The following is a 13,323-nucleotide window of genomic DNA, read 5'->3' as shown; positions in this document are numbered from 1 at the left end:
AAACAAAAAGCTGAGGGACACATGTTTCTTCTGTTACAACAGCGTATTGTAGGAGAAAACCTTCGTGGAAAACTATTCTGGGGCGGGATCCGCCCATTTCTCGTGTATTGGCAGATTCTCCAGACAAAGTCTTCAATATTCTCCTGTTCTTTGTGAAGTATTCCATTCAGTATGCAACAGCGCACAAGATGAGCTGATATCATTTGCATTAATTAGCAATAAACGCTTTCTACTGAGGGAAAAACTAAAATAACTGACGAAGCTCGGGAGTGCGTTTACCTGATTCAATGCTGTACACAATGGCTGCGTTATCGCCCTTGTCTTTGTCCAGAGCTGTGACTTGGAGCACGACCGCGCCAACGGCCGCGGACTCGAACACGCGGCCCGAGTAAGGGGTGCTTATAAACCAGGGCGTGTTGTCATTGGTGTCATCCACATTGACAATAACACGCACCAGGTTCCTCTTCACTGGAATGTCCTGGTCCCGAACCTGGAGGAGAAGGAGACGGACAGAGGACAAAAACAATATTAAAACACTAAAGTGGGAAAACCGCGAGCTTATCTTATCTTCATGAAGCTTTACTATTGAAGCCAAACAATTCAAACGGCATTGAAGCGCATGTAGGACCATCCCATAATCCGCCCGTACCATGACGGTGAGAACGTGCCGGTGCATCGTCTCGTGGTCCAGGCGCTCTGCGGTGTACAAGGTGCCCGTTCCCGGGTCCAGCCGAAACTTCCTCAGGCTGAAGGGGTCGGTGCTGCTCAGGAGCGTGAAGGTCAGCTTGTTCTTCTCGTCTCTGTCCGAGGCGCTGATCTGCAGGACCTCCGTCCCCGCTGGTTTGTCCTCGGGGACGTTCACCTCGTACACCTGCTGGGAGAACTCTGGCCGGTGGTTGTTGGTGTCGATGACACGGATCAGCACCTGGAGGAGGAAAAACACATGGCGGAGAATGTTTTAAAAACCAGATGCACAAAATGTCCCAAATCCTGCATCTAAGGCTAAATCTGAGGCCTTTTCTACCTTTGTGCACTTAGTGTGTTGCAAGTCACTGTTGTGTGTGGATGTATTTGATAGTAAGATGTGTAGTTTATTGACTAAGTTTGTTTACATATTATTGACATTTTCCCAAAAAAAACAATAATAACTACTGGATAAAAACTGGATTACTTTAAACAGAATCCACACCAGCAGACGATAAGTGCTATACTTTCAGTTTCTGCACACGCACACACTCATTTTGCTTTTCAGTAATAAGCGGCGCTGTGTAGCTACAGATCGAAGCATATGACGGCAAAAGCAATATTTTAACCAAACGGCCACTCGATGCTGCGAACAGCGAAAACAGGAAATCAATGGTGAAAAAGCACAATGCATCTAAATGAACTGCGAGCTACAGTAAATACGGGAGCAGGGGATTAAAGGGTACACGGCCGAAAAAGCCACCTGACGGGGCCCTACTGCCCGTGGAGAGTTAGAAGCCTGATACAGGGACATTAACAAGATGTAAAACATCTGAAGTCAGAAACGTTTTGTGAAGGTTCCACAATTTTACTGTCACCGTTTGGCAGATTCAATTCTCTGCTAAAGTTTTCACAGAAAACTCTCGCTCACTTGCTTTGGGCCGTAGTCACAGTGCTTTCTGCACACACACACACACACACACACACACACACACACACACACACACACACACACACACACACACACAGCGATTCTAAAATTCCCAAACTGTAAAATTCCACTGGGACCATGTTTTATCAACACAAGCCACTCGTCTACTGGACTTCCGACGGAGGATTATGGAGAGCTGCTGGAATGCCATCTCTGCTTCCCAGGGGGGCTTCTGCCGCTGCCAAACACGGGGGGAGGGACGGGGGGAACAAAAGGATCAGCCCAGATCAGACACCTGCATACCGGACACCAGGGGGTGATGTCCCGTAAGGAACCAGGCAGAGCCGAGCTGCTCCGGCTGACCGGGATTTGTCAGATCTCCTGGTCGCCGCCGAGTGCCCACTTCAGTCTTTCCGTCACAATACTGTTTGTTGAGCGCCGGCTGCCCCTATGTCAGGGACAAATATAGACTCAACCTGACAGCAGCGATAGCACGTACAATCTGCCGTGTGCTGCGATGCTGGCAGGGCCGCGCGGGACTCACAGATGTCCTCTTGCAGGGGGAGCGCTGGGGCCGGCGCCGCCCGTTGGGTCTGTAAACTGGCCGCTCGCCACAAGGAGCTGGTCACGAGCAACCCGCGTAGCGCAAGACAAAAAAGGCGGCGTACAAAGTCGGGCCTCTGGTGTCTCATCTGGAGCGAGTCTCCTCCTCGCATCGAGCCAGGCATCACAAACCGCCGCGCCCCGATCAAACCACCTCTTTACACGGGCGGGTAAAATGCACGCGTCGGATCCGCGCACCCACAAAGCCGTTCCGATGTGTCTCAATCTGGCCGGCGTCAGATAACACGTCTAGTGAATAGCGGGGAAGGTGGCGAGCGCTGATAGGAACGGAGCCCGGTCAGTGGTATCGGCGGCCGAGCCACAGTGTGAAACGTGCCTTTCCTTACCGCGGGGAGGCCGCACAACACTTCAGAGGAACTTTGCCCCCAAACGCTAGCGAGCGGCATGATGCGGCCCCCGACTGCAGCAGCAGTGTTGCTGGAGAAAAATCCAACAGCTCTGTAGTCTTTGTGTATGGCTTCCTCTGGGAACGCCGGAGAGGAACGGGAGCGAGGCTGAGACGTAGATGTGACAGACGGAGACACCACAGAGAGAAGAAGAAGAAAGTGCTGCAAGGGTGAGATGAGAGTATGAAAGAGAGAAGAAAAAAAAAGACAGCTCGGAGGGGGGGTCAAATTCTGAAAAAAAAAAAAAAGTTGTGGACCAGAATGAGAGAAGTGCAAGAAAATAAATGAACAGTCGACGTTGATATTTACTGAAGGCAACATATCGTCTGAGTGGCTAACAAGTGAGTCTTTGTAATGCAGACTGAAATAACGTGACTACCAGGAGCAGACTATGAGCAGCTTCAGGTCCTTCTGCAGCGCTCCGAAAAGGAGGTCGTATCGCTGGAGGGCGGGGGGGGGGGGGGCAGGCCTCATGCCGGGCCGGCCTCCTGGCTGTGAGGTGCCCGAGCTAGAATGCGCCACCGCTTGTCCACGGGAGCTGATCCTTTGCAGGCGCCTTCGCAGCGCCACAATGGTGGAATGGAAAGCACACGACAGAGAGGCCGACTGTTCCTCGCGGACCTCCCACGGGCCGCGAGCGTCATGCTGATATCACCGCTGGAGTCCTCCGGCGCGGCGGATTTCACATTATTTCTAATCTTCAGAAAAACATCGAGACTTTTGAAAAGGAAAGTCTGCTTAGGCGATCACAAAGAGAACAGAGCCTTCTAAATAATGAAACACCTTTTGTGTTCCTGTATCCAGAAAAAGACAAATCGGGCAGGGGGGTTTGTGAGGGGGGGCGCTTTCATTGGGCTTATTGTCCCCTTGTGCCATGCGCGGGAGAGGAAGACCCCCTGCCAGGTGGCAGTTTCCGGGCAGAGACGGTGCACTGGCACCGAGCGGCCCCCAACGTTCCCAAAACAGGATTAACACAGCGAGCTACCCACACAGGGTCCAGTGCTCTTGTTCGCCTTTTGATATCCAAACAGAGTGATCGTCGTCCCCGCGTGCCCGGACGATAAATCTGGAGCATTTTGCATCAACTCAGAAGGATAGAGAGCAAGGATGCAAGGAGAGGGACAGACACACAGAGAGAGAGAGAGAGAGAACAAGAAGCTGAAAAAGAAGAAGGAAAAAAACATTCCTCAGAGAGAGAAAATAGGCCAGCCCGTCTGGCTGCACGGCTTCCACATGACTGTGATTTGAGGAATAGATAAGTCAAACTTTGAGCTTCCACGAGTTGCACTGCGTGCGTGTGATGTGGTGGTTCTAATTTGCACTGAGACTCGTTTGAGAGACGGCGTGCTGTCGATCGGATTCACGTTCGACTGTTTCTAGTTTGTCATTTTGTGACGATCTCTTTATGTTCAACAAAAAAACAAAAAAAACTCTCCCAACATCCATTTCTTGTGTCATGTGAAATAGAAATGTTGTACTATAAGATAAGAGGGTTAATCCTAATTGTATATATTGAAGTGGATTAACTAACGCGTTAATAGTGCGTGCCTGCCTGCAATGGCTGCTATCTCAGCGCCGACCAATCTTATCGCATAAACACGCTAGTAGCCAAAACACAGACGGCTTCTCTGAAACCCGAAGCACTCGGCCCGCTAAGTCCTCAGAACCTTGAAGGCTTCCTCACAAATATGTGCAAGTGAACGTGATCCATCCAATATGGAGGACAGATACCAGCAGAAAAAAAGCCACCGAGGCCGACACAAGTCCGGGGTTATTGACCCTCTGCTTCGGATAATACTGTGCGTCCTTCTCCGTCGCCTGTTTGGCTCTCAGCGTATCCCGGGCAAAGGGCCTCAATCGCAATCACAAGCGCGGTTTATGGAGCACACAAATTCAGTAAATCCGCTGCCTCTAAGGAGAACAGCTGACCTACAGCGGGCGGGCCGGGTGTGCTGGACACGAGGCGCGCTGTGGGCCCTCTGCGGGGGCCGCCGCTGCCGCTAACTACCAGATCTGGAGCGGCGTTGTGGAGAGTCCAATACGGTCGTTGGGGGTGGGGGGGGGTCACGTGCTTTATCGGACTCGGGACCACAAATGAATAACTGAGACGCCAGAATTACAGAAGTGAGGCACTCCGAGGCCCCCGATCGGCAGAGAGGGTATCACACACACACACACACAGCTCGACTAATACATTCAAAAATATGCACGTTTGAAATGTGCAGACAGTGCAAATCGGTGCACGATAAGCCCCATCTGATACGCTTCATCTGATGCAGCAGCGATTACGCTTTGACCCATTTCTTGCCTGAAACTGGAATTGTTGAAGCTGATTATCAATCAGTGCTTTTTTGTAAAACGTGACACACACACACACACACACACAGGGACAATTTGGGGTGAGTACGATTCGATAGTTTTGGACAGTGATACGATTGGGACCAAAATCACAACCAAGAATATTTCTGATCAATATTGAGATCAGTTATTCAACAAGATGATCTACTAATTCTTGTTGCATTCGCATTTAAAGTAACAGAGCACTGACCTCCTGTCTCACATGTACATTAGATATACTGTTTTATTGCTTTGTTTGATTAACAACTGATACATGTACAATTTGATTTTTACTCGGCCCCCATATATCCTGTATTGGTCGGCCTGTTGTGAGAAACAGACCATTCGAACAGGTTTAACCTTTGAATGTGATTAATTGTGCTTAAAATGTCAAGAGGACTTTAAATAAAATCTTTTGTCACGGCTCTTGAGAAAGTGCTGCAGGAGTAGAAGGAACCCCGGCTGAGAAAAATAGGTCCTTTAAAGGTTCTGAACCAAACCAAAGGCCGCGCTGCCTCCTCGGATGAGCCGCAAAATGCCAGCGAAGGCGGCGCTTCACCCGAGGCTCAATGGGGCACAGCAGCCAGATGATGAAAGGCTTTATTCATACGGAGTGACAACAAATGGATTCTTTTCCAGCTACAGTCCTCTGAAGCCCCCCCCCCCCCCAAACCACTCTCCTTTTGAGGACAAAGGACAAAACATTTTGAATGCCACCGTCCCATATGACCCAAACTACCACGTAGAAACCTTCTGAAATCTCATGGACAAGGCATGACCGCCCGAAACAAAACCCGCAGACAACTTTTATGGTGGCGTTTCAGCTTCGGCATCAGCTGGGGAGCGAGATGTACGCGAGGAGGATTAAATTAGCATTTTAATGTATGAAAGTTCTTTGGGAGCCACTTTCAGTTTCATCTTTCATCCAAGCGGTTTAAACGGGGTCTCGTGGTTCGGTACCTAATGCCTTTCTTCTTCTGCATAAAAGCACATTTTCGGTGGGTTTTGCCTTTTTCCCCACTGTAGCATGAGCGTGCCGGTGCACACGCATGAGTGTGGCGTGTAGTCGCTCATGTAGAGCGCCGCTCAGAGAAGGTCCGCGGCAGTCTGCTCCTCTCCCGAGCAGACAAAGGGAAGGTTTACAGGTTCAGGGGGAGACGCAGCGGAGGGGGCCCAAGAATGTATATGAAAAAATAAACTCCGGCTAGACGGCAGCAGCGTGGCAGCAGCTTTGCGTAATGAATGAGACAATGGAAGATTCCTGCAGCTCAGCGCTCAGCTCGCATGGTAAAAGAGCAGCGGAGGAGGAACACACGGTACCCGCATCACGGAGCTGGAGCCCTTTTCAACCAAAAAGAGTATTTTCTTTGTAACCTGGGGAGCTGATGATGAAAATCTAGTGGTAAAACACAATTGAGTTGAAAAGCGGAGCAGTACTCTATCACAGCGTGAGCATTTCTTTGAGATTTCCCATCAATTAGAGGTCGGTTCGCAGCGGGATGTGCTCAAACTCAAACCTATGAAATGTCGGCGTTACACAACAGAACGGCGTACCGTCGGGCCGACGCTCACGTCAGGAAAAAAAAAAAAAAGAGAGACGCGTGACGACTGCTCGTCAGCCTCCGACCGTTTCATTAGTGTTTCAATTACCTGGGTGCTGACAGTTCGCGTCCCATCTGTGGCTTCCACCGTCAGGTTGTAATTTGATTTCTGCTCGGCATCCAGGGGCCGCGCAACAATCAAGGTTCCGCTGGCCTTGCCCACGTCAAAGCGGCTGTCATAATTACCACCTGTGGAATATATATATATATATGTTTTATGCACAAACAACAATGAAGGACAAAAGATTAGTGGCAGCTCATCCCTGAGCTGTGTGCATGTAGCGAGGTTACACAAACACCAAATGGCGGCGCTGGGACGGACACACAAACATCCATTTTCCTCTGTGCTGATGGGCGGAGGTGAGGATGAATAGATGCACTGATGCTGATATCATTACCCGTCAGTACAGATCTGCTGTTTATCTAAAAGGCATTCACATGACGGCTATAAAGGTGATGAATGTACACAAACACAGCACATCCAACTGTAACAGTAGGTTTACAGCCACACATGGAGAGGAGAGGAGGTTGGGGGGGGGTGGGGGGGGGGGGCACAACATCAATCGGGCAGCACAACACAACTCAACCACAGGCAACAATGTGTAGGATGATGTCCTAAAATCCTCCTTGTGAGGAGATCCCAGCAGCTACCTTCTGCTGTACAGTTGTGGTCACAAGCCATCTGAAGGATGTAAAACCCCTCAGCGTCCTCTGTGCCGTCTGTGCAAAAATCCAACCACAAAAGAACATTCCAGAGAAAAAGTGGGAAGCAGAAAGCCGAGCGCAAGAAAGGAGAAAAGAGAAGAAAAGAGACGAGTCAGTCAGACATTGATTAGAGGCAGGAGGACGGGCAGGAAGGAAGAAGAGGGCGAGCATTTTTTAAAGGGAAGTCCATTTCAGTCCTCTCATGCGTCAGAAGCTTACAAACACACACATACATTCAAGGGGGAACAAATTAAGCTTGGACGAGTAAAACTGGAAGGACATACGTGGCTGTCTTGGTTCCAATATGTTTTGTTTTTCATTCATGGTGCAATGCCTGTTTCTAACCTGCTCTGCAAAGTCCACACGCTGTAAAATGGAATCAGTGGCTGGGAAAATTGAAGTTTGGGAATAACAAACCGAAATACCAAGACGTTTTTTTTTTAAATATAGTATATTTCTCTCCTTCGTTTAGCTTTGCTGTCAAATTGTCTGGCGCCCTGGGACATTTCTACTACTTTTCACAAAAATTTCTCATATTTCAATACCAAAATATCAGACATTTACCAAATATGTAGTGACTGCATTTCAGCCTGGCAGGCCACTGACATCTCTGAAGGAGTCTATTTCTATCATTATCATTATTATTATAGCTGTTGTATTATTCTCAGACATATCACACAGCAGCCCTACGTTAGTCTTAATAAGAGTTTCTCTACTTACGATGTATTGCTATGACTCTAGGAGCGTCCATGCACAACACACACACACACATGCACACGCACAAAATCAATGAGGTGCAATTACCTGTGATTTCAAACCACACATCAACATCTGAGGCCTCTGTGGCGATGACCCCCACCATGTGAGCCACGGGGTCGCTTTCCATCACAGAGAAGGTGAAGGGCGACTCCTCGAAGAGCAGCAGAGCCGCGTCGGCCGGCAGCTTCGGCTTCTGGATCCACTCGATGTGCAGGCGGCAAGTGGAGGATTTTTGAGGACGTCCATTGTCGACGGCTTTGATCTGAGGGCGAGGCGCAGGACGAAAAAGGTGTCACGCGGTGTTACGCAACATTGAGCTTCTGCACAACTCTCTAGTGGATCCTCCACCTGCAACCCCGAAGGAGTAGATCTAGACGGAAAGCTCGCTATGGTAGCTTTTTAACCGCGTAGATGAAGTATGTGAATAAAGCGTATTAGGTTTTAATATAGTTTGCAGACTTACTGGAAGTGGAAGTGCATGATCTGTGGCAAAAATCCACAGAATGGTTCTGTTTCAATAGTTCCATTCTGTGTTCCATTCTGTATTCTGAGTCGTCCCAAGTGCAGGAAAACGCTGCATCTTGAATAACAATACACCTTTTTGTCTGGTTTTCTTTTGTGATTCGACCTTTTGTGCGGAGTTCAATTACTGCAAGCTGTCGTCTTGCACACACAACTTTGGATTTGTGGGCACATAAAATCTCAAGTATCACCTCGGTAGTTCTCACAGCCAACATTGATGCCTAGACACGAGGGAAATTCTTTATTTTTGCCTCCTAGGAGGAAGATTGACGGGTAAATCTGGAACATGCTTCCCCTTTTTTGCTTTCTGCAAGTACTTTCCTCCTAAACGTCTGGACCGACATCATGTGGGTGGACCAATTTGATTTGAATTTCCCTTACAGCGACTTTTTCTAGTGCTTTTTCATAAACAAACACCGTATTCAAAAAACGAGGAGCAGTTAAACAAGGCGAGGGAGGAGAGGGTTCAGAAAACTTGAGGAAACGAGGGGAATACTGTCGTAAAGCAACAAACAGCCATCCGCTGTAAACATTTATTGCTCACTAAGAGAGCATCAGGCTGAGGGGGGGGGCAAAAGGGAACAGACACTCACTGTGAGTATGTCGTACTCCCCGGCAGAAGAGAACTTCTTTGAAGACACCAGGCCGGTTTTTGGCTCGATGAAGAACTTCCCGTTGTCGTCCCCGTCCTCGATGCTGTACGAGATCTCGGCGTTGGCCCCTTGGTCCCGGTCCGAAGCGATGACCCGGTACACCGGGTCCCTCTTCGCGGCCCTCTCCTTCTCCGGCTTCTCCCGCTCCGGCAGCTTGATCTTGTAGATCTTCTCCAGGAACAACGGCCTGTTGTCGTTCTCGTCGAGGACTCGCACGATGACGCGGACGGTGGTGGATTTGGCGGGAACGCCCTGGTCGGTGACCGTGATCTGAGGGTGGGGGGAGAGAGAGAGAACTTCAGAACGGGAGAAGAAGAAGAAGAAAGCAATGATCCAGTGAGATGCTATAAACTACTAGAACCACTAATACTAATCTATGAGGCTTCTAAGGCGAAACTCTCCAGCAGGAACATTTTACGGTTTTCTGTTTTTCTTCTATTTCCATCACTGCTGCGCGTCTCAAATAGCAGCGATTCCGTTCCGTTGGTCCGATGGTTGTTATTTGGTTGAAACCACTTTGGCAGGTCGGATTCACAGAGCAGCGTGAAACTAGTGGGGCTTCCAGAGCCCGCGAGAGGGTTCAGCAGTGCGGATTGATAAGAGGGTTGATGCCCCGGCTTGACCGGTTGATCGTTACTTTGGTCCTTGTTTTGTAAACCGCTGATGAATACAATTGTTTGTAGTGAGGTCCTCTGAACCGCTTGACTGAAAGAGTAAGTGAAAGAGTTGTTTGTCTTTGCCAGATTCAATCTGCTATTTGTGCTTTGCTAAAAGTAACAAGCACTTATCATTTTGGGGCACAATAACAAACTCGGGTACCATTCAGTACCAGGTATTAATTAGCAGAGCTCCTCGAATGGGCCCATTAAAATGAGCAGAAAAAAACGGGAGCCACTTTTGTCGGTGTATTCAGGTAAACACGACTCGACTGAAAGCGAAGATTTGGCGTCGCTAATAAACATGAAAACTTTTATATTAAGTACTTTCAAACACGCTGTCAAGCTGAATCGTTAATTGGGCCTCGATTTGAGTCGAGGCCCGAGCCTCGCGATCCGCGCCGCCATTTACTCCCCCGACGCGTCTCTGGACATTCGAGCGCGCCGTTTGAGCGAGTTTAATCAAAAGAAAAAGAAAAAAAAATGAGGCACCAGCTGACCTAAACAAACCCGATTTCCATCCAGTCTCTGGAAAATGGGGCTCGAAAATAAACAGCGTTGGAAGGGCAGGACAAATGTCACAGTCATTTAAAACCATCTGCTAAATGCTTCGGTGAAAAGCGTCGGGAGTCCGGGGCCGGCCGCGCGCCATTTGCCGCTATGGTTTCAATTACTGAGGTAATGCGTTTTTTGTTTTTTCCTCGCGGCGTCTGCAGCTGTCCGCGCTGTTTGCACGAGCAGAATTAATTCAATGGGATGATGAGAAACCTAAGTGTGTGTGTGTGTGTGTCTCTCGGGGAAGGATGTGTTGTGTTGGACATGGCGCCCGTCCCGCGCCGCACATCGCGATCCGCCTGATATCCCTCATTACACCAAATACCTGGAAAGGGCACTTTGTTTACGGAGGGAGGCCTTTTCCGTTACTCACGCACACACACACACAGCATCATAACGCCAGCGAGTGTGAATGACGCGTCTGTCTTTTTGTTTGATAATCAGTCACAGTTACACCGGCGGGAGTCACGTGTCGTTGCAACGTTAGCCAAGAGAGCCTCAGAAGATTGACTGTGTGTCACGCGGTCGCTGTAAAAATTAATCTCTCATTGGTTTCCTGTTTCCACGGAGTGACTCCCTCTTTTATTGTTTTTTGCAACAACTACTAAATTCCATAGAGACGGGAAGTTTTTTTTTCTCTCCTTGTAACAATATTCCTGCTGTTTCCGCTGCAGGACCTTTTTTTGCAGAAATGAAAGCGTTTCTGCTCAGTGTGTCTTTTGGACAAAACAAAAGTTTTAATGATGAATCAGAAAAACAAGACAAGTAGGATCTAGTTTCCTTGTCTAACCGACCAGCCCCGCGACCCGGCCCGGTACGCCGCCGCGTCTGCGCCCAACTGCATGCTGGGATACGCTCCAGACAGCCCGTTCACTTCTGATTTTATAATGTTCTCAGTCACAAATCCCAGACCTGAATCCTAAGCATGTCCTGGCATGTCCCACTCTTTCTATCTACCCTGCCTCCCCCCTCCTTCCCGGGACGGGGGAGGTGGGGGAGGGGGCTGCTATCATCCAGCAGCCAGAGCCCACACTCAGACCAACAGGAGCAGCTTTGCCATTTCTCAAATTCCCCCACTGCCTTTCTGCCTTTAGCTCTCTGTCTCTGCTTCACACACACACACACACACACACACACACACACACACACAGGCATACGACGACTACCAACCCCCATCCTTCTCCTCATAAAAGCCAAAGCCCCCCCTCCCTCCTGTGCTCCCTCCACCTCCTCTCGGCATTTGGTGCAAACAATGCTGACACAGCCCCCCACCCTAATTGCTCCACATGTTCCACATGGCCCCACATGTTTTTGTTTCTTCTCCCACAACAAGCTGGTACAAAACCTCCTGCGCTGGTCGGGAGTTTGGCTCTTGATTTGTTCTGCCGGCACCCGGTCGGCTCACTCGGCTGCACTCCTCTGAGTCATGATTACGCTGCCATTAGCTGCCCCGAGGACACAGTGAGGTGAGTGTGTGTGTGTGTGTGTGTGTGTGTGTGTGTGTGGAGGGCAAAGGGTAAGGTTTAGGGGTCTGAGCCGCTCTGCGAATCTTTGGCTCCAATAAAGAGCTTCCTGCTGGATCCCGGATAACCAGTGAACAACGCGAGCAAACCTCTGAAGTCGCCATGGTTACACATCTCTTTCACAGGCTGTGATCACTCAGCCACGTCCTACATGTTTAGGTCATAAACGACCTGCTTTAAAGTGTCCCTCCAATTCACATTCACATGGGAGATCTTTCATTAGTTCATTTTCTCAAAGAAACAATTGGTTCTTTGTGCATCACAGTATCTCAAATCCAGTTTGAGTAATAAACGTGAATATTAACGTGAGGAGAATGTGCGGGTGGAATTCTGTATAACTTAACTATATCGAAAGTGTTTAATGTGGTTATTAAATATCTGTCTGTGGGCATTTTGTCAAATGAACAAAATCTGTTAGCTTAACTTTGCTTAGATGGGATTTCTTTTTTTCTTTTCATATACAAAGACTTTGAATTCCAAGCCAGGGCTTCAACAGCTTTCGACCACATGTTGGAAGTAGCATCTCTACGTCTAGACCGAAACTAGAGGGGCTTTGTCTCTTTATGGGGACCTCGTCCTGACACCCAATACTACCTAACCACACCATTTCATCAATTCACCAGCAAAATGCATCCTTAAAGTGACACTGTCTCCACTTTCATCCCTATCATTTACTCTCAGTCCCATCATGCAGCTCTGGCGCCGGACGCGGCAGCATTAACCGTCACCCAGTGATCACCGAAATGTTCTAACAATAATTAAAAAGGAGTCCAATCTACTCGCCGTCAGCACCGGGAACACAATTAAAACGTCTATTATCAACCCCCGGCGCTGTGGGGGGGGGGAGGAGGAAGGGAGCGAGGCACCGGGAGATGAACGGCGCCCGGCTCAATTAAAACCCGCATGTTTAGACATCGGGCCGACGGTTTGTTCGACGGCTTCCTGCCCCGGCTTGCTCCGTCCACGAGGCGGAACAGTGGGAAAGAACAAAGGAGCAGTCAGCAGGATCTCCCACACGCCTCCCACCTCTCCTTCCGACCCCATCCGGGGCGGGGGGGGGGGGGGGGGGGGATCGTTCCAAAAAGAACCTCCCCTGCACACACGAGGAGACTCGCCGGCGCTCAGCGGGCCGGACGCGCACATGAGAGACGATGACCCCCCCCGATCCGTCCACCTACTTCATTCAAATCCAACAATTGGCAAAATAAAAAGAAGCTTACCTCTAGAATGTGCTCATCTTGTTGCTCCCTGTCCAGTTTCCTTGACGTGGTTGTGACCAGACCTGTTGAAGACAAACAACGAGTAGTATGAAAACTATTTCGAATTGTTCACATGGAAGGACGAGTGCAGTTCAGTTTCTGTGGTTTTCATATGAAGCCTTGAAAGC

At 49.2% G+C, this 13,323-nt stretch overlaps 1 protein-coding gene across 8 annotated transcripts in view; it reads right to left on the bottom strand.

The window, feature by feature from the left end:
- fat1a (FAT atypical cadherin 1a) overlaps positions 1-13,323 on the bottom strand; it is a 61,827-nt gene that overhangs the window by 22,054 nt on the left and 26,450 nt on the right. For 6 of the 8 annotated variants that reach the window (XR_005713041.2, XR_005713040.2, XM_040185731.2 and 3 more), the window contains exons 4-10: positions 13,157-13,218; positions 9,143-9,472; positions 8,073-8,289; positions 7,215-7,283; positions 6,613-6,752; positions 650-925; positions 280-490 (exon numbers count right to left, since the gene is read on the bottom strand). Coding sequence is in view for 6 of the 8 variants with exons in the window: in XM_040185731.2 (XP_040041665.2) it covers positions 280-490; positions 650-925; positions 6,613-6,752; positions 7,215-7,283; positions 8,073-8,289; positions 9,143-9,472; positions 13,157-13,218 (1,305 nt within the window). In the remaining 2 variants the exon portion in view is untranslated. The remainder of the gene's footprint in view (positions 1-279; positions 491-649; positions 926-6,612; positions 6,753-7,214; positions 7,284-8,072; positions 8,290-9,142; positions 9,473-13,156; positions 13,219-13,323) is intronic. The other 2 variants (XM_040185733.2, XM_040185734.2) reach the window with 1 other exon arrangement.

Source organism: Gasterosteus aculeatus, chromosome 9, assembly GCF_964276395.1.
Source record: "Gasterosteus aculeatus chromosome 9, fGasAcu3.hap1.1, whole genome shotgun sequence".
Lineage (NCBI taxonomy): Eukaryota > Metazoa > Chordata > Actinopteri > Perciformes > Gasterosteidae > Gasterosteus > Gasterosteus aculeatus.
The sequence above is the reverse complement of the archived record's forward strand: the minus strand, read 5'-3'. Positions and strand labels throughout refer to the sequence as shown.